This window comes from Parambassis ranga, chromosome 7 (assembly GCF_900634625.1).
Source record: "Parambassis ranga chromosome 7, fParRan2.1, whole genome shotgun sequence".
Classification (NCBI taxonomy): domain Eukaryota; kingdom Metazoa; phylum Chordata; class Actinopteri; family Ambassidae; genus Parambassis; species Parambassis ranga.
In genome coordinates, this window is record NC_041028.1 from 17,309,073 (window position 1) to 17,333,452 (window position 24,380).

General features: G+C 41.3%; 1 protein-coding gene across 2 annotated transcripts; it reads right to left on the reverse strand.

The window, feature by feature from the left end:
• Positions 1-2,408: 2,408 nt before the first annotated feature.
• nsfl1c (NSFL1 (p97) cofactor (p47)) lies at positions 2,409-8,797 on the reverse strand. 2 transcript variants are annotated; one of them, XM_028410911.1, is made up of 9 exons: positions 8,641-8,797; positions 7,877-7,977; positions 7,637-7,711; positions 6,381-6,546; positions 6,126-6,221; positions 5,647-5,756; positions 5,432-5,569; positions 4,254-4,421; positions 2,409-3,587 (listed from the first exon to the last, which is right to left on the reverse strand). In XM_028410911.1, the coding sequence occupies exons 1-9, from the start codon at positions 8,740-8,742 to the stop codon at positions 3,425-3,427; spliced, it is 1,119 nt and encodes a 372-aa protein (XP_028266712.1). In that variant the 5' UTR covers positions 8,743-8,797; the 3' UTR covers positions 2,409-3,424. The 2 variants fall into 2 exon arrangements, with proteins under 2 accessions (XP_028266712.1, XP_028266711.1); XM_028410910.1 differs by having other exon boundaries at positions 7,637-7,714.
• Positions 8,798-24,380: the final 15,583 nt, after the last annotated feature.

The following is a 24,380-nucleotide window of genomic DNA, read 5'->3' on the forward strand; positions in this document are numbered from 1 at the left end:
CTCTCTCTCTCTCTCCCCACACGTTAAGCGGTGTCAATCGCGCGCACTTCCGCCCAGGACCTTCAAAGTAAAATACATGTCATGCCCCCTAGCGGCCACAATGCTCCACAGCATTATAAGTAAAATTTGCCATTAGGCAAAGTAAATAAATAAAAGAGTTATATTTTCCATTCACACATACTGAGTGAATATTAAGCCATTTGGGGGTTTTCTGACAAATTTATTTGAATTTTTTCTTTCTTTTCTCAGACTGTCTATAATATAAATCCATTACATAAATGGTTCTTTTTTCATTAAGAATAAATGTTTTTTTCATAATTCTGATTTTAATCCCAGAATTTAAAATCTTTACCTTGGAATTCAGATTTTAAAGATTACTAAAAGAAAAAAATATTTTTTAAAGCCTTAATTCTCTTATTCATTTAATATTTTTATTCTAAATAAGTGTTAATAATTAATATAGTAATTTCCTGTCAAGATTGTGTAGGGATGGCTCATAATAATAATGATGGGAAAAGTGCCATATAAATAAACTTTACATACACCTCCAGCTGTTTTAACCTCATTTTACAGGTTCTTAGTGGAGTTTGACACACTAAAAAGGGCTGCATGACAGATTTACGGTGAAGTTTTAATAGTCAGTTTCACATGGTGAGAAATAACCAGCTTATTGTACAGACAGTAACATTTACTTCAGCCTTATAACTGTTTCTGGGTGATGTGCCATGTTTTATAGAAATCCTAGTTGTATTAGATCATTTGTATCAAACTAACATAATAAGGACTACACTGTGGATCTGTGCGCAAGCAAGGTTTCCTGTTCAAGAGCCGCTAATAAATGCAGCTCAGCCAGGATTCATATTTTGTCTACAGAAAAATACCTGCTCTTAGGGAAAGTGCTAAGTATTTCAATTCACGGTCAACAAGCTGCAATGTCAGTACTTACAGGAGAACAAACCGCTTTTATTTTGAAGGAGCTTCAAGTGCTGCATTGTTCTTGTGTGTATGACTATCTTGACATCTTGAAGGTGGTGTGATTTTGTTCCTGCTAGTCTGAGGGTCCCTCCAATAAATAAATAAATAAATAAAAACATTTGCCTGGTTTCAAATCACATTTATAAAATATTCAAAATACCTAAAAGGTCCTTTAGAGTGTCCTCAGAACAATGCAGAGTAAAATAAACCAAAAAGACACAAGGACACCAGCCAATCCTCCTTATATTCACACAAACAGCAGGCAGCAGCAGTGTTTGAGTTTCCATGCTGGCAGAGCATACCACTGAGTGGTTGTGCATGGCCTTGGAGATAAGAGTCTAAATACAACAGAAAAGGTTAGTGCAGATGATTTGACTTCTAAAGACACCTTAATATCACACAGGATTTAAAAACAACGAACACAAACGATGCTGCCACAGAGAAACGACAATATGCATGATTCAGGGTTAGAAACAACACAACACACACGTGACCACACGTCACAGGTTGGACAGTCAGTCCAAGTTGTGAATATTTAGATCAGCTCATAATGTTGCAGATGTTGGACACTTCTGGCAGACTGTTTCTTTGTGGATCTGAGCTATATGCTAATGGATCAAACATATGGAAGAGCTTGTTAAACAATACATCCGGCTGTTTTAGACTCTGCACTGTCTCAACCTTTAGCTAACAATTCAAACATCTACTGATATTACTTTTATCCATTTGAACAGTTTATAAACAACCGTTTTACACCATTGCTCCTTATTATGGGTCGCACTTTGAAATAGAGCTGGTATCCATAAAACTGGGTTTATGTCAAATATTTAAGGATGAATTGATCAAAAATCAATGGCTGATATCAGCCCTGATTAGTAGTGTAGAGTAATTGTCAGGTACTAAGTAATGATGCTAATTCATGGGGCCGATGTGCACACACACACACACACACAGATGTATTACTCTAACTGGCCTGATAACTGCTTTCAGTATCTGGATCAGTGTTGGCTGACACATGAAGCCCAGGTTTGTATCATTACCAGGACTGAATAAATCAGTTCACTTTTCTACTCTGCAGAAAAAGCATGATTCATTTTACCTCCAGCCAATTAATCATTTATTTACCTTACAAAACTGTGCATACTGTCAAACTGATAAAATCCTACTTTCTATATTTGTGTTGTACATACCTTAGTTCCATGTGTACCTTTTGTTGAAGGTCACTGATTTGCTGTAAAAGCCTCTCAGAACTCTACACTGCACTCCTCACACAGGACTCGCTAAAACGTGGCGAAATCTGATTAATGCAGATCACATAGTAATATCCACATATTGATAAACACCTACTGACAGCCACACAGTTATCTTTCATCTCTGGTATTCATATATAACCCACATATTCCCCCACCTGTAATAAAAACACAAGGCCGTTAGTTCTTTATACATCAACCATAAAATGGATTTATTTCACCAGAGGTCCAAAACATACTTTTGTGTTGCCCCAGGATGCATAGAAGATGTCAGTGTATCATAGTAAATCAATTCCAACTACTACATACCAGTGTTTACAATCTCTATGTTCTTTTGCTCGACCATTGGTTTGGTAATAAAGCTGTGTGTAACTGCTTTTTATATTACACCGTCTAACTGGGACAATCCTACAATCTGTAAAAGAAAAAAAGAGAAGAGGGAAGGAGGGAGGCGATTTAAAAAAATAACTCCATCTTCATCTGATGGGGACAGGTGTGATTCTGGAGGTGAATAAAGGAGAGTAAGGCTACTGGTATAGGATGGAGAAATAAAACCCTCAGTGTTCTGTTGGATCATTACACTTCTCTCTCTAAACAGATACGTGGAGAGAAGTGGTACAAAGCCACACTATCAACGTGCACGGTTCCTGTAATGAGTCTACCTGTCCCCGTGTGGTTGTGGTTTGTACTGTTGAGATGAAAATACGGATCTGCTGAAGCCCCCAAAGCCTAATGATCCAGAGCTGAGGGGCTCGATTACAGTTAAGAAAAGAACAGCAAGGAATGGGTTAATGAAGAGAGGTTTAGTGAACGTTGCAAACTGCTATTCAGAAAGCTGGACTGGGACTGTTGGGTAACTCATCCCCATCCAAACCACTGCAGGCTTTCAAACAGGCTCCTATATGAACTTTGTTTCTTTCCTCATTACTGTCTGCCAGGCAACAGACAGTGTAGGGAGGGAGGGAGGGGCTGTGTGTGGTGGTGGGATCTGGAGGGGAAGGGCTGAGAAACAGAGTGATGCCTTTCATTTTAGAAAAACAAAAAAAAAAATTGGAAATTAGAAGTCCATACATAAGTCCGTTATTTTCTCCTCCCTTGGAAGGGGTGGCAGGTTTCATTAGTGCTGCAGCTGCTCAGCCACGCCACCGGGACAGTCGGGGAGGGAGGGAAGTGAGGGCTGCTCTTCAGCTCTCCAACCCTCACTTTAGTCGCTGGACAATGACAGCGTTGAGGAGGTTGGCCTGCTGCAGCGTCTGGCTGTCGTCCGACAGCTCCTTGTTGGGGAAGGTAGTCATGAGAACGAACTCTCTGGCGGCCATGGCGGGCCGAGCTGCCACCACGAACTGTCGCAGGTCAGACACCCTGAGACACAGTGACAGGAAGCAGGTTGATTTGACCATCATCACTTCTCACTGATCACAACAACAAAAATGCCAAATGTCTCATTAAAGGAAGCAGAATGAGTGGTTAGCAGTTCTTGTTTGTGCTGTTGAATAATGGTTTTCAGTTTGTTAAGCAGCCTTTCATTCTTAAACTGCCAGAAACTGAGTCATGATCATTATGGTAATGAGTTGCCATCTTACTGTACTACTGTCCCTTTGTTCGGTGGTTTTTGTTTTGTTGTTCAGGATCACCGTTTTGCCTCATTGTAAGAAATCTTTTGTTCCATTTGTTTCTTTGATTTATAAAGCATCTACTGTCTTGTTCCTGTGAGCACAACATTTCTTTCCGCAATTTTCAGAAAGTGCAAGGCTACAGGTTTAACTATTGATATTACAGATATCAATGAAAGTATTCTGATACCGTGGGAATTTTCCTGGCACTTACACATACACTTACTCATTTGAAGCACTTGGACTATCACCAGGAACAGACCAGATATTTTTAACCTGGGCTAAAAATGGTGAAAACCATAGTCCAAATATTTGCAGAATTTTTAATCAAACACTTCCGCAGACCCGCTGAAGCACACGTGTAACTTTATGTATGTACATGCAAGCTTTAAATTGAATAGGGCTAATCAATCACCTGTGGGTATGGTTGAACTTCTGCACCAGCTTGCCGCCATCAGCCAGTCTGATCTGAATGTTAGTGACGGGCTGGGAGGGGTCGAGGGTGACGGAGGAGCTGGCTTGGGCCTCGTTGGCAGCCTGGTCTTGCTGAGAGGCAGGAACGGAAACCAACTCTGGAGTGGCACTAGAGGGAGGGGAAAAAGGTGACAATTTATTAATCAATGGTTAGCCAAGCAGAGACTACAGAATGAAACGGTGCTGAGGAGTCCCCCTTTCATCTGACTTTGTTCATAATCTTGAAATGATGATGCTGCCTCACCTACATGCTTTCAAAGAGTACGCCAGCATGAATAATCAGGTGTGTGGCGTGTGTCAGTCGTATTGTATGAATCATTCTGCTTTGTTGGCTCACCCAGCTGACCAAATGGTTGATTTGGTGCTGGTACCACCTCTGGTTTTCACACCGAAGAGCAAGCGACAGTCTGTATGTGTGATTTCATGCTTTGCAATCAAATATGGGTCGCTTTATTAGATTTTTATTAGTGTAGAAAGCCTGCAGATAAGCCAATAACTCACTGAATTTTTTATCACACATCACAGCTGGTTGCAAAGCACTCAATAATGGCGTCCTCGTTTGATGAAAAAAATTCTGATGTTTTTTTGTTCTGACAGATTCTTATTAAGGATAATGGTTTAAATCGAGAGATCTTTTCAGTGACATCTAAAATGAAGGTTGTGATGAATTATGCTTTGTTTTAATTGTATTTTCTGACAGCATCTTGTGTCACAAATGGAAACAAACAACACATTCTGCCTGTTTTTGCAATTGCTAAACAGTGACTTTTTTCATAAACATCAGCAAGCATTTGAAAACCCACCCAGAGTTTGGGGTTCTAAGGAATTTTAAAAAAATTATGAATGTGAACATTATGTCCTACGAATCCTTGTATTCCTGGTGCATGTCTGCATGTGATTAACAAGAACCTGCTCTTAAGAGTAAAAATAAAAGTTATCAATTATGTTACTTTTTGAAACCTGTCATTTACTTGGAAAGAGCTCTTACATAAAGTGAAACATGTGAAGAACATCTGCAGATAGAACACGTCAGACTGGTTTTATTTTTAACTAGCACTGAATTAAGTGGCTGGTTTGAACAATACAGACAAACGGTCGAAGACTGCACCTTAATCTTACCTTCCAAGCTTCTGCCCTTCACCTCCAAAGGCTCTGAAGGCCACCTTAGGTTTGGAGAAGTCTTCATCCCTGTGGTCCTCCATGTCTAGGTTAACTTGGCCCCCTCTGGACCGCTGCCTGAGCTCCAGAGGAATCTCCCTGTGACATTGGTTAACGAGATTTGTTAGACGTGCCTTCATAGACATACGATGAGCATGTGTGGTAACTTTTCTCACCCTCTTCTGATTGCTTCGAGGAAGTTGGCATTTCCAGGATCGTCATAGTTTCTGAGGTCACCATTATCCAGACTGAAACCAGTCTTCCACAACTTGAGTACTACGTGTACCTGATAAGAACCAACACACACATCACCAATGAATTAAGAGCCACTGCTTTCCACTGGTCAGTTAAGACTGAGCACTGCTGTGAGACACTTGCACAGATTCCTTTCTTAATAAATAAATGTAGATATATATCAAGACACCATAACACATAAATATCATAGCATGCAACCTCACAGCCAAAGACTTCAGTATGGATTAAAATGATTAGAAGATCCCCTGAACTATTAAACTATTAATCATCTGCCACTTTCACTCGGTCATGTTTTACTGCCTCAGATCAGACAAGTGCCAGACATGCAAGATGGGAAACAATGCACAAAATGTGACCTATCAAAAAAAAAAAAAAAAAAAGAAGCAGGATCTGTACTCACATCCTGTTGGCTGTTGGAATCATGCCTTTCTCCGGCCACATAGGCTGACTCCTCCTCAGGAGCTGCCCCTAGCCTGTAACCTCCACCAACAAAAGCCTAGGAGAAAAGAAGGAGATCACCAAGATGAAGCACAACTTAACATATAAATTATAAGTACATCTTACTGTTTGTTTAAAAATACTGAGACTAGAAATGCGGCATTACACAGGGAGACAGACAATAGTTTCAGTGTTAAAGCACATTGGCGTTATTTACCCTAGCTCTGCTGGATTCTCCTGGTCCTCTCCCAGCCCGGTCCAAAGGCACTGCTCCATGTTCTCTGGCCCCCTTGAACAGGTCCTCCACTACTTCATTAGAACTCTTTTTCTTGGGAGGCCCAACAATCTGCTGCCCACTGCGCTCTGATCCCCCCGCAAAAAACCTTGAGTAGAAAGATGGTAAAGGAATTCTCTCACAATGGAAGTAGTACATTAGACACACTGACAACAATGAAAGGAAGACACTGAAACACTGGACCCAGACAGAAGGATGTTCAAAAAAAGAATCTCTCTCTTTTATAGTGAGACTCAAAAAGCAAACATCTCTGCTGCAAAGCTTCTTCTCAGGGTAAGCAAAGTGATTAAAACAAGGCAAATAAAGTGCCTATCTTAAACAGCATCTACTCACAAAGAAACTATAAGGAAACCAGTGATAAATGTCATTCTATACCATCATACACACGTTCGAGAAATATTTAATTACACACGACCTTGTAACTGCCTATTAATGCTATATTTTTGGTTCACTTTAGTTGCTGGGTGTTATAAAGCTGCACCAAAAGGACATTAGCAGCACCCCTCACAGTCCCTTCACAGCCAGTCCACTGCAGCAGAATCTGTTGACGCTGCAGAAAACAACCTGCTCACAGTGAATGAGGTGAGACCAAAAATAGTTTGGTGCATTCTGGAAACACACCCACTAGGGATGGCTTTCTACCATCCAGGCGCTGTGAGGACAGACACCTGAGAGAGAAAGCCACACAGCACCTGAACTATTGACACAACCATTTACAGAGAATGAGCATCAAATATTACCTCAACACAAAAATCTACTGAACCAGCTCTTTAATTTTCTCGTCCATTTTTAATCCACCTAACGTTCTAAAGTGTTCTTGAGAATGAAAATAGATGGTATCCACTGCAGAATCTAAGGGCCAGGAAAAAAAGGGGAAGTAATCAGTTACCCCCTCACATCCTTTGTTTTGTTTGTTTGTGTTGTGAACCTGTACTTCTAACATCTTGTAACATCCAGTCAGTCTGTGTTACTGAAAAGTCAATGTCAGGTGCAGCAGTGACGGTCCATTAAATACAGTGAATGGCGATTACCTCTATAATTAAGCACTATAATTAATGACCCCGAGAGCTGGATGAGAAGCAGACTAATACATGCCTTACATTGCCCGACGTCTCACAAATTTAAATACAGATTCAATGCAAACTGAATACAGAGTCGATGCTGGGAGTTAAACCTACCTTTGGCCTTCCTCTTCATCACTCTCATCCTCTGCCTCATGCATCAGATCTCTGAAAGAGGTCACTCTGGGCTGACTACTGTAAATAAATATATTACAAGAACACAGAAATAAAAATTAGTCATGTTTGCAGATCTCTAACATGCTGTACCATATTGGTGGACTTACATTTTGTGTGTGTGTGTGTGTATCACAGCAAGGTATGTGCAACAAATGTGGTAATAACTGCTTGGGACTGTACCTGGGCCCTGCGGACCGGGACACTGAACCACCTCCTTCAGGCTGAGGAAGGGTCACTATGTCATCATCGGCTCCATCCTCAAAGAAACTGGCGAGTGCGAGCTGAAAGGAGGAAACACGAATATGACAACGTGACAGAGAGCTTACTAACGGCTAATAAAGTCATGCTTAATGCTGACATTAAGGAAACACATATGTGATAAGGTGGAAACTTCGTGTAGATGTGAGGTTCCTGTGGGGATAAACACACACTTTGCTTTGTCTTTCTCTGTCGAGGCGCTAGATGAATGGGGGAAGTGCAGCCGTTCTGTGTTATCATGTTTGTGTAAGACACAGCGAAAAGACAGGGTCAACTTTTCCTTTCATTTTCACGATACTGCACGGGTAAATGGAGCAGCCTCTGAAGCTACCCGCTTTACTTTGCTGCGTTTAGACCAGTGTTACATCGAAACAAGCTAACGCTAGCTAACACAAGTCAATGGACTCACGACAGACTAGCGTTAGGCAAATCCTACTAAAACCTCATTCGCAATAAGATGGCAGCATTTCTTCCGAGAGTAAGCGTATCAGCGAACTAAGGGCAGAACAGCTTTGTTGTATACAGAAAGCGCTCAGTCCATTGTGAAAGGGTGACTTGCATAAATTACCGGCAACAGTAGCTAACATTAGCCGGGGAGCTACTTGTCTGACACATGCCATGATTCGCTTGGGTTGTCCCTCATACGCTCCACCTAAACTCTATGAAAAAACACACAAAACCTGTACCTGCAAATCCCAGCCGGCGGACTCCAAGAAAAACCGGGCCCTCTCCTCATCCACATCAGTAACAGCGACGAACTCCCTCACAGACTCCTCTTGGCTCGCCATTTTGATTTGCTCCTTCAGCGACTCGTCCGTCTCCACCTGAAGAAACAAGCAACAGATGATGGTTCCTATCTGTGGTCAAACCGGGGACCGTAACGAAACATATTTATTCCACTGTTAAAAACAAATACAACATACACGTGGTTTTAAAAAAATAACTGTATTTTTTCCAGACACTGTGAAAACCTTTTTTTATTTTTTATAACAATCACATAGTGTTTTTGACAAAACGTTTTGCTAACATCATTATGGCCGCTAGGTGGGGATGTATCTACACTCAATGCAACAATTCACAAGCATTATCTCTTTGGAACAAAGATCTTCATTATTGACCCGGGGACAAAAAAAATACACTCTGCTTAAATGCATATGGGTGCATAATGCTCTTCAAAATATGATGTAAATTTTTTTTACAAACAAGAATTTAAGACTTAGTTTAAAGCTTTGTATTACAACCAAATTATGTAACATGTCATTGCACCAGTTTCAGAATCAGAATCAGAATTACTTTATTTATCCCTGAGGGGAAATTCTTTTTTGTTACAGACAATAGAAATTAAAGATAAATTGAAATATGAAATAGAAATATATAATAAATATCTAAATACCCAGACAGCATTTAAATCCCTGAGTTGTATCTAAAGAACATATTAACTACTGTATAAAAACCTTTACATAGTAAAGTGTCTGAATGACACATGTCACAGTTCAGAGTTCAGTAGTTTGGTTGAGACAGGCAGGAATGACTTCCTGTGTCTCTCAGTGGTGCATCGTGGGAGTCGAAGTCTGTTGCTGAACGGGCTCCTGTAGCTGGTCAGCACAGTGTGGAGCGGGTGAGAGGGACAGTCCAGTATGGTCTTTATTTTGGACAACATCCTCCTCTGACACACCTCTGTCAGAGAGTCCAGGTCCTCTCCTACAACATGGCCGCCTTCCTGATGATTCTGTTGAGTCTGTTTGCTTTACTATGTAAGTCGATAATATTGTTTTTCATCACGTCCTCTAAACAGATTGCATCCAACTCATCAGGATATCATGCTTCTGTGCGTATTAGCTTCTTGTGCAGGCATCAGATCTTAACCGGCTGTTTTTATCACACTTTTCATCTTCTAGTTTATGTTCTTGTGCAAGTCCGCCGTGAAACAGATGCTGATTGAAGTGTGAGACATCTCACCTCTGACAAACTCTCCTCCGGTAAGCATGTGATTTCAGGATGATAAGCAGATGGTAAGAGTTTTCCCATGGGAGTTACCTTTGTGCCCCCTCATAAGGTGTCTGACGGCAGGCCGGTCAGATGGCACAAAGCAATAAGTACCAGACAGATTGGGAGCATCCTAATTGTTTCTGGTGGGAAAAGAGCTGATGGGGTTTTTGGTTGTTTGATCTTCAAGGCTAATTAATCTGTAGCAAAGTGAGAAAAGCATGTTGTCACCTCACCCGGTGAGGATGCACAGAAAAAAAACGCAGAAATACTGAGCAGGTTTAAATGAAAGTGATCATGTATTATTTCCCTTTTGGATGTTTCTCTAGCCTTGAGGTCTCTGTGATGAGGCAACAGCACCCAGACACAGGGCAAGAGAGCGAGGAGAAGACAGGACGAGAGGGAGATGTAAACCTACTCAATGGTGCTTTAAAATCAAGGAAACAAACTGTTAAGGAAAAGAACAAGCAGTCATAGAGAAAGTCAGCAACAACTCATGTGACTGACATCATTGCCTCAGGAAAGCCTGAAGGCGTGTTGTGTTGATGTATGTATACATACCATGTGTGTTTATCTTCCCAGGAGATTTGAGGCTGATGTTGTTGGAGTGTATTGTTACCACGAGTGTACAGTTACAGCACGTTAGACGGTGGACACTGACATGTTGACTAAAGGTTCATTTAAATGTCAGGTCAACAAGAGAAGTTTCTGAGGAACTGAGAAACACCAAAACATATTAGAGAGGAGACTGTGATAGTTAAAGTTACAGCTTAAAATAAAATAAGGAAACCTGTTTTGTTCTCTACAGATATGACAACTACACAGGGTTTTACTTTTTTTTTCTTCTAACAAATTTACGGTGTGTTTAAGATACAAACACAACTATTTTGATTGACATGTGCGTACATGGGCAGCATGGTGGTGCAGCGAGAAGGTTCCCGGTTTGATTGTGACTGGGGCCTTCTGTGTGGAGTTTGCATGTTCTCCCTGTGCCTGCGTGGGTTTTCTCCAGCTGCTCTGGCTTCCTCCCACAAAGACGTGCTTGTTAAGTCAATTGGTCACTCTAAATCACCCATAGGTGTGAGTGTGAGGGTGTACCCACCTCTCACAGGTAGTTAGCTGGGATAGGCTCCAGCCCCCCCCCTCCCCCTTGCACTGCAGGATGAAGCAGGCTATTGGATGATGGATGGATGTGTGTACATCACAGATCACAACCAGTGACGCCTCACCTTAGCTCCATTCATGCTTCACCTTTCTTCAGAGGCAGAGAGGAGTCAGTCAGTTTAACCTTATCACCCTGTTTAGATTGGGGGAGTCAAGTGGGATTGAATCTGGATTGTTTTCAAGCCAGATACATTCAGACCTATTTTCCAATCCAGCTCAATCCGGATCAATCTGATTCTTTGCTGTCTTCTAAACCCCTAGGTGTTGCATCATTCACACTGGAGTAGGACAGGGTGTGCGCATGCGTCACATGGTTTCTCCTTTTCGTCAGTTTCCTTGGTGGTCCAGAATGCACGTTTTCCTTTGTAGCCATACTGAAAATAAACTCTGGGCAAAGCTTTTAGTATTCAACAGATGTATACGCACGACTTTGTACACAACCCGCATACTGTCCCATGAACCCATAAGTATGACATCACAACTAGCCATATTTGCGTTCAGACCATAGCCAGATTTCAGCAAATCGGACTCAACCCACCCCTGAGAGGTGGATCTAGTTGGATTCAAACCGACCCGGCTTTAACCTGATTTGCGTTGTTCAGATTGAAAAAAAAAAAAGTCTGAACAGGGTCTATTATATAATGACAGGAAACACAAGAATATTTCCTTCAAATTTTATAATATACCAAACAGAAAGTTCATTAAAGATCATGTTTGTTTGTTGTTTGTACTTAAAAAAGTTAGTTGTTATTTTCTACTTCTGCTCTTGCTATTGATAAAGAGTGCAACAGGGCTAATGCATGTTTGTAGGTCAACACAGAAGTTATCTCATGGCTTCTGAGCTTTAAACGTGTTTTCCATTGTAAGAACTGGTCATCTGAGAATGCAGGTCACCTGACCTCTTGCCCTTTGCCATTAAAAGAAAAACAGTCCTGTTGACTTACGCAGTCAAGCAAGATAATTTAACCTTGAGCAGCCGGCAAGAGGTAAATAACCAGTAGTCGTGAAAGTTGGGTGAAATGACAGGTTGTAAAAGTGAAGCTGTTCCACGAGGTTGATTAGGACAAGCGTCCATAAACCCAAAGACCTGGGAGCGTCCCTCCACCTCTAAATCACACACACTTATTAACTTGCTCTTCTTTCCTCCCTCAGGCATGTCGTAAAAAAGGAGCCATCTCTTCTTTAACTCCTGACAGTTAATTAGTAAAAAGCTGCTAAGAAAACCTCTTGATAGTCAGGTCTGCTAAATGTTTGTCTTCAGATCAGTCAATCGTTAAGCAAAGGTGTGCTTTGTAGACTGAAACCCGACTTTATCTACTTGAATACCTAATTTGTTATCCTCCTCTTCTTTGTCATGCTCTCCCTGCTGTAGGTCTGTCAGCAGAGCAGTATATCTCTCTGTCCTCCAGGCAGGCTGTAGCTAATAGTGACAATGCTTTTTGAGGGGGTCAAGGCCTCATGTTAAGTTAACTGCCCTGCTAAAGGTCAGCAGAGTCACAAACAATTGGTCCTCTGTAGAGGAATCCTGAAGCACAGACAGCACATGATGTATTGCAAGGGTGATGCTGGGGGCTTGACGATAATTCTTTAGCCAATTGCATATCTGTGATGTCATGTACATCAAGACCTGTAGTTAGATTTTTGTTTCTGATGGTTTCATTGATTTCATTACAGCATCATTTGTAGCCAGCAGGCAGGTATGATCTCCCTAGTTGTATTCTGTAGTCAGGAACCTGAGGATTTCTTGGCTCCCATGCTATAATGCTCATTCCACTTGTATCAATGTCATCACCAGAGGTGGTTTAGTCCATTGAAGGGACAATTGAATCCACATAGTCACATCGGTATTTCCCTTTGGGAGAACTTCACAGACCACCAGACAGCAGCGGTCACAGAAGTCCAGGTGAAGTCGGCTTAAACAATGGCTGCCCCGAGGGTTACTGTCATCATGGGGCTTTGTTCACCACCCATCACCAAGCCTAACCATAATTACAAAACTGTCAGACTTCATTCGAAGGATCTGGCCAACACAATATCACCGGGATGTCCCTTACATCATTCTGAAAAGTAACTGAGCGACAGTGACTCCAGGGCCCCCAGAGGAAGCATTTGCAGTAGGCACAGGAACAAAAGCACTGTCATCATTTAGAAACAAGATGGGAGCAGCGAGGACATCAGTGTGGTTTGTTGACTAAGATGATGTAAAGTAAACTACAAGCAGTGCTGGGAGAATTACTCATACCTTTAACTTGAGCAAAGAAGACGAGTCTCCCATTGCTAAAGCGCTTAAAGGCGATATGTGACGCTCTCTTGTCAGCAAACATTACATTGGCAGTCAAAACCTTCACCACCTCAGCTGTTCGTTGTAGTCAGTGCTAATTAACAAAGGTTAATATGACCATTCACGCTCCAAGACTTCTTTGTGTGAGTGGATTACTTCAGCATGCCATGTCTACCTGTCAGTTAAAGCACTTACAAACAAAACGTTGACAGTTTAGCTTGCTGACTTACCCACAATCATACTATGCTACCTAGGGCTATAATGCTTCAGAATAGCATTGATGATGGGCTGCAAAAAACCAAACCAAATCCTGGATGAGTGAAGCAGAGATTACAGTTAGTGCTCTTCATGAACTATCGTACATGGAAGTCTCGCTCAAATGCTGTTGGCGCCTTGCACTAAACATTAGCTGCACCAGTGTAAGCACACCAAATCTTTACTTTCTATCATCACAGTGAGTTTTCCCTTGAGCTGTATGGGCAGGGCGGATGTCCAGACAATATCATGTGTAGATTTCTATGCTTCACAGTGTATACAAGAGAAGCTGCTATCAACAGGAAAAAGGAAAGAGGAAGGGGCTTATTATCTGTGAGCCATTACACTGTTAGCTTTGCCTCAGTATCAGTAGGTGCTTCTCTGCACGTGCACATACTTGAAAACTGTCTCTCTGCCTCCGTCTGTCTCTCCAAAAAAACCCAAACCAGAGCCAGCTCCATTTTTTTTATCTCCATGGCAGCAGACAATCACCTGATACAGTTGGCAGAACCGGGTCTACTGAGACCGGGACAGAAGCCGCTGACCTACATATGACAAGACCAACCAGAGTGAATCACATTAGATTGAATGCTGTATATATCACAGTAGATCATCATATAGCAGCAGTGCTCTGATTCTGGCTGCAGGTGCTACAATTCAGTGAAGGAGCCATTGAAAAGGATCCAATCCATTCTCTTATTGCCCCAGCATGCAACCATAAATCTGGCCATGGCCTCTCTCCTCTCTCTCTCCTCTGCCAGAGAGAGATTTACTACAGCCAGCACCCTGCCACCACCTCCCTCTCTACATTCTCCACTCTTCTGTTATTTTCACACCTTTGTTTCTTCCTTTTTCATTTTCCTTTTTCCTCCCCTGTTTTTCTTCCTACGCTTCCTCCTTTTAATTTCTCTCCTACACATCACAGTGTCAGCGAGGGTCAAGCACCCACCACTCCCTCATTGTAACACTGACAGACACACACACAGCAGCCAGGGAGTTTAATTAAACCACCCAATGATTTACAGCTGACAGAGCAGCAGCAAATGAAGGCGGTGAATTAAAGAAATCAATGTAGAATATTAATTAAAAAAAGTATAGAATTTGCCGTCATGTGTTTTGTTGTAAATTTAGACAACAGTTTATATTTAGACATACAGGACTGCAAGAAGAAAAAGATGATGGGTGTAAAAACAAAACCATAAAAAAAAACAAAAGAGTAAAAAAACATCAGTTAGAGCAGAAACCATGCAAAAGACATTCTTGGATAAACTGACAAACACACAGGTGGAACACATACAAACTAATACAGCAGATACAGCAGTTGAGATTAATGAGATGCAGGTGGACGCAATGAGGGCTGGGCAGCCAATCAAATGAGAGACAGTCAAACAGACTACGACATACAGGGGAAGCTGATGACTGATATAAAACAGAAAGTACAAGAAACACAAGAAAACTTAACATTTGCTGTTCAAAACCATTAGAAACCAATTAAAACCACAAAATAAATAAAAACTATAAAAATGACAGGAAAATAAAAGAAAGGCTTAGCACAAAATCTTACAAAAAGACACGTCCAAAACTAAGAAATATGAAACAAGCAGCAACCTCCAGAGGTGAGAGAGGGAGACACCAGAAGAGTGCCAAAAAATCTGCAGTGCTTCAAATGCTCCAAAAGTGAGTCAGTTCTCAACAGACCTCCATTGTGTAATTAGATGTAAGCATGTTTATAGGTCACATAAAACGTGGAGTGACTGCTTACCATAGGTCAAGTTGGGTTCTACCGATTTGTCCATGTTTGAAATAACGAAATAGATTTTAAATACCTGGAAGTTAGATGGATTCGGACACAGAGCGTGGTTGATGCTTTTGTGTAGATTTTGTATGCACATTAGTGTAAATTCCATCACTAATCGCTAGCTACGCTCGCCACACTGGCCTAGCAATCATAATCAAAAACAAAAATGATACAAGCTATCTCTTGTATCCTCAGTGTAAAATGGGTAGTGCCAAGTCTGCGTGAAGCAGGTAGCCACAATAATGGGAATCAGAATAAAATAAACCAGTTTTATCTGACTGCACAACACAATTTATGACTCATCTAGGTTGTGACATATAGGCCTACTGCTACGCTAAAAACATCATCTGCAAAAGCAAACATGGTTACACTTATGTGCATTCAACAATTAGTGGGTTCTGGAGGTGAGTAGAGGTGAACTGTGTTCCTGGCTAGGCTAGATTTCCCTATATCCAGTAACTGAACTAAGCTAAATTAGCTGTTGCTGTTTAACTCCAGTTCATATTTATCAGTCTGACACTAGTAAAAGACAATAATAGTGTATCATTAAGTGTATATAATGACAGAAATGAGATTAACATTTTAAAAAAGTGGACATGCTTTTCAAAGAATAACATTGAAATTACAGGCAATAATAATAGAAAGGGCCACATACCTATTTAAATACCACCAAATAACAGTCATGTGTGCATCCACACTAGAATTTAACTGCAGAGTCAATGAGTCGGTGTAATCATCAGTGTAATAAAGCCTCCGGGTGCTGTGTGTGCTGCTGTTAATGGCCAATAAACCTAAATCAAATTCAGATAATAAAAAAAAAAACAGCCTATAAATGGACATTGAACCACCGGGTTTCTTTGTGTGTGTTTTACTGTCAGACCAGAGCATCCACACATCCTCTCAGGGCCTTTCAGACGCCTTTAAACACACAAACATGCAGACATGGTAGCATATACTCTGTTTGGGGTAATACCACATGACATTCCACTAAATGCCTCCCAGACAATCCCCCCTCTCTCCACGGCTTTTCAGCAATTTTTATTGGCGGTGACAGCAAGAGAGACCAGGGTCACCGTGGCAACGATGTGCTCGGCTGGATGCAGGAGCTCATCTGGCTGTGTGCAGGCGCCCATGCAATGCCTGCGAGGAAACTGCCCCAGATCTCAACTGACATTTGGCAGCCTGGCAGTCTGGTCGTCGGAGTTAGTGGTGTACAGTAGATGTGTTGGCGGCGGGGGAGGGGCAGGTGACTCTAGTCTTCTTTCATGGTTTAAGTCCAACAAGAAGATTTGGATGCATCATGTTCTGACACAATTTTTTTTTTTTTAGATAAGGATTTTTGGGTGAAATATTCATTTGCCACCCAAAGTAGGTCTTTTCACGCAACACAGATCCTCTGAAGTGTCTTCCTTTCATCAGAATTAAATATTCTCTTTTCCTTTTTCATGCCTTTTCATCTTCCCAGTTTGATGGTGGGAGGGGTGGTAGTGTGCGTAGGGGTGTCTTTGAATTTCTGGTTCAGGCTTCGTTTCTGTCCTTTTACGCATGTGCTTATGTAAGACACTGACGCTGCACTGTCGCCAAAAAGCAGAACGACAGAGAAAGGAGGAGACAGAGAAACAAAGCGTGAAGTTGAGAAGACTGTGAGAGTGATTAACAGGATTATGCAGATGCATGACAGCTGCTGAAGCCTTACAAATCACTGGTCTCACTGATGAATTGGTCATCAAATCAATTAATACCTTAGCGGCTGCAGGGGGAAACGTCTGCACTTCACTAATTGTGGCTGGCAGTTTCGTCTTTGGCCAAGGCATTTAACCCTAAGTTGCTCTCAGTGGTTGTACCATTGGCATGTGTCAGTGCAGTAAGAGGACAGGCGCAGGTTTCCAGCTTCAAGAAGAGTGGGACATTATTCACCCAGATTATAATTGAATAGAGCGATTTTACAAGTTACTGTTTCTCAGCATAGAAGCATTATGTCAAAACCTAATAACAACCCTAAATACATCTCAAAGCTTTTCCTGCAAAACATTACTCGTTTTTAACCTTGGGCCTTCGCACTAGTAAATTGATCACAACAACAAAACATCAAGTGAAGCTTGTGTAGATACAGCAAAGCAAAGTATACAAGACAAAAGAGTGAAGGATGAACATCCATGTCCATCCAGGCTACTGTATGTTTATTATACTGTAACAGACTTTTCAATTGTAGTTAAGCAACTGATGTCAAAATATTATATTAAATCATAATTAAATTAAAATTAAAATATTATATATATGTTGTGTGATCTTTGACCCCCAAATGTTTAAGTCAATAAAGTATTGAGCTGTAAAAGATGGACGAAGTTGCCACCTATACGTCTATGAGTGTCGCCATGTTGACGGCATCACAGTATGCCTAAACTCCCACTTAATCCAAATATAAGTAAAGGGATGGAGTGTGAGTGGAGCTGAAGTGGGCAGACAGTCGCAGAAGCAAGATTCTGAATCAGCACTCGCCTTTTACTTAAAGTGGTCAATTACAGAAAGTTAAACCTCAATATAAGTAAAATGAGTTCTAAGAAAATGGATGCCATAGACAGTAATTAAAGGTTTAAGGTTTCCAATAGAAACAGAGAATATGATGGACATGTACATGAGGAGTATTGGCCGACTTGTGTATTAAACCAATACAGACAGCTGAACAATTCTAGCAGAAAGAAGTCTGCTGCACAATAATATTGCCAGTGGAGTCCCTCCAGAACTTTGAGAGGAAAGAGCAACTAATGGCGCCGTTGCTAAAAGGTCTGTTTTTAGTGGACGTTGTTGCTGATTCTAACCCTGAGGGAGTCTGTGTACAATAAAGGACAGAGGTGTTCTGGAGACATTCAAGGACTTGGAAAAGGTCTGGCTGACTTCCATTGCTATCACCATCACTGATCTTTTCCACTTTGCCCAGTGTACTCAGGAGTTTTGTACTTCCATCTGTGCTAATCACGCTGCTCTTATTTTCAGGATGTCTGTATGACTGTGACCCCTTTGGTGGTGTGGATGAAAACAAACTCTCCTGACTAAATCTACAGCAATCATCCGTTTAAAAAAAAAACTCAAAGGAATAGGATGTCAACTACATGTCCCAAGGTGCATTCCAGCAAGAAACATCAAACCACAGAGATTCAAACAGATATTTAGTCTTAATTTTTGGTCAGCTCTGCATAAATTAAGCAAAATTAAATAAGATTCTTTTTACAAATTGATATTAAAATCTCTCACTGTCTGTGGCCACAATAACAATAACAAAACAACATCAACATTATGTAACATAATGCTGAAGCATGAGGTCCAGCTGGTGATTTCAGCGTTGGAAGAGTTAGAACAAAGTTAGTGGAACCTCTTGAAACAAAGAAGCAGTGTCAGGGGATGCACAGTAGCTCCTCTCATTCAGGGCAGGGTCTCGTCACTTGACTAAAGGAAAACCAAAGTCTGTTATCTCACAGAGACGTCATTGGTTCACTCGAAGCGCCGACCTCTGTCACCTCATGAAATCATTAGTACACGTGGTTGTGCTTCGATTTCAAGTTTAGATGCTCACACTGGTGTTTTTAGTCATTCTAGGGTAGATCTTTAAATCCTTTAAATTGACTGGAAAATCTGCCTTTTTTGCAAATAACTTGACTAAACAACATTTTTTATGACAAGATGGATCCTGTTCGCTGCCTTGATGTAAGAGGATATTTGTCTCATCATTAAAAGTCAGTTAAACTGAATTGAATTGAATTGAACTATATATATTCCTTTTCCATTAACCTTGAAATATCTGTTACCATGGTTACCAGACATAAATACAGGTAAAAATGTAAAGAATCTGATGAAAGGTCTTCAGGCTAATGAAAACATGTCTAATGATTTAACTATGTGCCACTAAAACAATACAAAATAAAGATATGTTTATTTTTTTAAGAAGTCCTTGTTAACCCTAAATAGAAGTGACACTTCCATTATTGTAAAACCAGAGTGACCCGATCACTCTGTGATTTGGGAGAGCACCATATGGACACATATCCCATGAATAGCAGCTAAACCATCTAAAAATGGCAGCCCTGCAGTGATGCACACACTGGAGGTCTGCCAGGGTGGACAGAGAGGAAGCATGTCAGCATGTAATCTCTATACAGACTGAAAAACAAGAATTGAAGCTGAAAAAGGACCAGTAAAGCCATAACCCAAGCCCCCCCCCCCCCCACACACACACACACACACTGCTATAGATGAAGAAACAAAGTTTAGGTCTATCTAATGACCAGCTAACAACTATGCGACTGCTGAGACAGTCAGAATAACCAACACATCTATGTATTGGGTGATTTACAACTGAGGTCTGAACGCAATACCCAGAACTTGTGATAACTCCTGCATGCACATCAGAAACATGAGAATGTACTCAAGCCTGGTGCGTTTACCAGGAGTGCCATAACAACACCAGAAGCTGCCTAAACCTGAAGAGCTGATAGGAGTCCCACAGGAGACAAAGGATTGATCAGTATGCCAACCCCATGGCCAGAGGTGTCGTCATGGCCCTCAGACTTAAATAATACAGCTATCTTTTCTGTAGAGCGTGAATATCATGAACTTTGGCAATAATATTCAAATGCTGAAACAGGTGTCAGGTCAGTAACACAAGTCAGATTATGTGAGCTATTCATGTCTCACCCTTATTCAAATCTCTTTACATGAGAAAGAAGCGGGCCAAAGTTGTGTTGGAGACACTTGGTGTCGGTTACAGAGTCAGCCACCGCAGAGAAAGCGATACCCGGCCTGTGAGCGGAGATAACGAGGAGACAGAGGCACAGCCCCAATCACACATGAAAGGGTTTTTTGGAGGCTGAGTCGAGGTTCCCCCCCCCCCCCCACCACCACCACCACCTCCCCACCCCCCACATCACACACACACACACACCAGGCATCACACACTCCTGTCTCCCCCCTCCTCCTCTCTGATTCTCACAAAGACAAAACAAGTCCTTGGATCTTGTGACACTGTTGCTGCCGTGATATCTTTGTATGTTTTTCTCGCTGTCTGGTTCTGTTGTAGCGCCTCTCTCTCAGACTGACTATCATCTCCCTTCCTGTCATCCTTTCTGTCATACATGCCTACGTACACTCTCTCTCTCTGTCGTTTTGATTAAACTTAAAGTATTCCATGACAGGTCCTTGTTTTGCCTCCGCATTGTCGGGAATAACTGCACAGTGGCAGTAAATGTATTCTTTTCTAAACGCACTCATGGTACTGCTTCTTTCTCCCGTTTGTCTTTGATCGCTAAGCAGACAACTTTATGCTCCTCCTTCAGCTTTTCCCTTGCCCCTGTTTCTCCTGGTGGGGTTTCCTCCAGGTCTTCCAAAGACCGGCGTTATCAGACAGGATGTAGTGTAGAGTGGCTTCCTGTCCCATATACCCAGGCTAACGCGATGGTGCCAATGCAAAAAAGAAAAAGTCAGACTGTTTATTAAATATTCAGCGGATACAGCCAGGAGCTCGCCAGAGCATAACATCAATTTTTAATTGAGGGCCTCAAGAGGCGTCCTTTGCTGTTTTTCCGGTATCTTATTTGCGTGTGTGTTTTAACTGTTATAATTACAACATGCTTTACAATTCCACTGAACATCATATGAAGGATATATAATCATTTCCACTATAATGCAAGTTCCCATAACCTCTCACACTTTAAGACTTCTCTCTCGGAGTGAATAGATTCTGAATGTTACCAGGTAATAAGTTATTATAAGCTTTAAACAGGATTTGCGCTGTGCAAAATTTAACAAGATGATTGATTATTAACGCTGTTCACTGCAGAAAAAATGTGTGTGTTTCAAAGTACCTAACCTTGTGTATGATACGCAATAGTGGATGTATTGAACTTTGGTAATTATTTCCCCAATATCATGTGACTATTCTGATTTAATGACACAATGATATGCAGCTAACTTTTACATCATTGTTCTTGTTTCAAGCCTAGTGTTGCATCTTTCATACACTGAACAGACAGCAATGCTAAAGGACACAGAGACTGGTCTACACAGGGAGTAATGTTAGTTACCAGAAAAATAGGGAACTTTTAGCACTACTATCTAAAAACAGGAAGCAGAATGAAGTTGCAGAAGTATAGACGGTGAATGTTTGTGGGTTGATAGAGTCCCTTTTAACTGTTTTTGTGCACACTGTATGTGAGATAGAAAACTTTTGCCATCGCTTATGCATGTAATGTGTGTGTGTGTGTGTGTGTGGGACTGTCAACTCCCTTCAGCTGATGTCACAGTGATGTCACAGGTGATTCAGCCTCGGTGTGTGAGTGAATATCTGTGTGTTGGAGTATGATGTGTTGGATTTTGATAGAACCTTTTAGAGGCAGAGAGGTGGAAGCGTAAAGGATTTAAAGTTGTTGACAGCTCAGTCTGGATGAGGAGATGAAAAGTGAAAGACTAGAGACTAGAGGAACATCCCCTGCAGGATCATCCATGCTCAGGAACATTTAGACATCTTCTGCATTAAACTTCAATTTGTTTTTTATGTGCTTTTTTAAAAGGCCGCACTGTGAAATCAAACCTCGTGTGTCATGAAAAGTCCAGAACATCTATCCCCAAAGCTGCTGTTCTGAGGCTGAACCAGACCGCTGACCTTGTGTGTGTGTGTGTATGATGAAGCAATTTCCCCATGAGAAAAATATGTCATGTTTACCCAGCTGCATCATTTTTTGAGATAGAGCCAGGGGGTGGGAAGTGAGGATGGAGCAGTGACGTTTAGCTCTGACACGGGCAGCAAATGGATCAGGTATGGTATCAGGCTCTGGTGACGTGAGAATATGATAGAGGGAGCAGAGAGAACAAGGCCCTGCAGTGTGGAGAAGATGACAACATGACGGCTATAATAACATGCATTAAGTCTAGAGCGAGAACAGAAACCAACGCACTGTGATATTAGCTCCCCTTCGCCTGGAGGTCACCATGACAGAAGCACTGACTTGTCTCCAGTCCAGACACACATACAGTATATACTAACACAGAAAGGTGCAGCAGTCACTTGCACACACACACACACACACACTCCCACACACACACATACACACACTCTCTCCAGTGAAATTCCACACCAAGTCTCTGTTCTGCCTCAGGTTACACTGTGGTGTATGAATAGCAGCTATTCCTGTGATGGAGCTGACTTAGAACAATATATATGGAGATTCTGACAAGTGGAGAAGAGACAAATGATACAGACAGAGGAGAGGGAGGCTGATTTCATCAAACAAATCAACCCTTCAACTGCTTTATTCCATCTGTTCCTTTGTCCTTATTGTAAAAATCTTGTTAGAGAAATGATCCTCTTCAACTGCCTGGGACACCATCATCAGTTAATGGGTAGAATCAAGGCTTTACTCATCGACTGACCAATGTCAATCCAAAGCATTTGTCACTAAGATTTTACAACCCTGAGGCAGCTAGGTCTCTGTTCACTAACACTGCTAAAAATGCTAGAAAGACAAATGAAGAAACTAGCGCCAATTTCCTGCTAATTGTCTCAGAAACTGCCTCAAACCATAGAGTGTGCCCAGCGTTATGCACTTCAACCGCTTCACAAACACCACTTCTAAACTTTAGCAGCTTTCAGTGGCTACACTTTGATTGACAGCAGCACTGCTTTTAAGTCTTATGTGAGTTTACAGACACTCATTTCTTTTCACTGTTTACAGTTCAACAGACACTTCGAACCCTTTCATGTCAAAGAGGATATCATCCACTTTACACGCACAGTCTTCACCAACAGGTTTTGCTGTTCTTCAGCACTTCAACTGCATTCACAGAGTCTCTACACTTGAACTTGTATTAAACGGTCAATTTGTGTCAAGACATCAGCGACAACTGCTCAATTTATCCCACTTTTCAGCCTCTCAGAGCACCACTCTCATGCTTTAATATCACTACATGCTTTACACTTACATAAACACTTCAACTGTATTCTAGAATTTTAAACCATATTGGATATTTCATCTGCAGTGGCATGTACTTGTTTCTTGTACTCACACATACTCATAATGAAGTTCAAACTGAAAACTATTTATGTACCCATAAAACTGCTTCATAGTTACAACTATCTTTTATCAAGATACCTGTTGTCAAAGATGTTTTTGTTGCTGGAAAGTTTTTGCCAGATGAATTCAGTTTAAAAAGAAAAAAAAGAAGGGAAGAAACAGACATTGTGTAAGCAGTGAGGTAAAAGTGTCAACACAGAAACTCCCAGTCAGCCCATCCTTTCTCTGACCGAGAACAGATTCTCTGACAGAGAAACACGTGGGAAAAGTACCACTGATGATTCACGGTGGGCCAGAATACACTTGTGTGGAAATGCCGCTCTGAGTCAATGGACAGTTTTCTACATAAAGCTACAGTATGTAAACACGCTGTGGTGAGGGAAGTAATGTGTGGATAACAGGCATGTGATGTGCCGAGCCTTAGAGCTTCCTTACAAACTACTGTCTGGTACATGTCACCTTTTTTTCCTTTTTGCTAACCAGCCCAACAACTTTAATCAGCTGCACAAACTAGTGTTTTTAACATTCGACTACATGGTTATGTGAAGTGTGAGGTGTATCAAAAGATAAGACACACCATTGTGATTGTCTGCATATTTTAGCCTCTTTTGTCTCGTAGAATGAAGCAGACATGATGTATTTTTGTAGCAGAATATCAGCTCCATGCTGAACAAAAGTTTGCCAGTCTTGATGATACATTTTTTTAATTAAATTTGTTAGCCAGAAGTAAAAAGCTTAAGCTTAAGTAGCCATTTTGTTAGCAGGGATCACTGATTGGTTCTTCAGTTTAGCGATAAACAGAAGAGGAAGAAACAAAGAAGACATTCTTCTCCTAGTTTGTGTTCATCTCATCTGAACATGCTGCCATTCCACCTTTGTATA

Bases quoted from the DNA above. Each gene is read 5' to 3' on its own strand.
- nsfl1c (XM_028410910.1), bottom strand. From the start codon at position 8,742: ATGGCGAGCCAAGAGGAGTCTGTGAGGGAGTTCGTCGCTGTTACTGAT. The intron at 4,422-5,431 runs GTAAGATTAAGG...CCCTCCCTCTAG, and splicing joins GAAGGGCAGAAGCTTGGAAG to TGCCACTCCAGAGTTGGTTT. The intron at 3,588-4,253 runs GTGATTGATTAG...ACTGTGTCTCAG, and splicing joins AAGTTCAACCATACCCACAG to GGTGTCTGACCTGCGACAGT.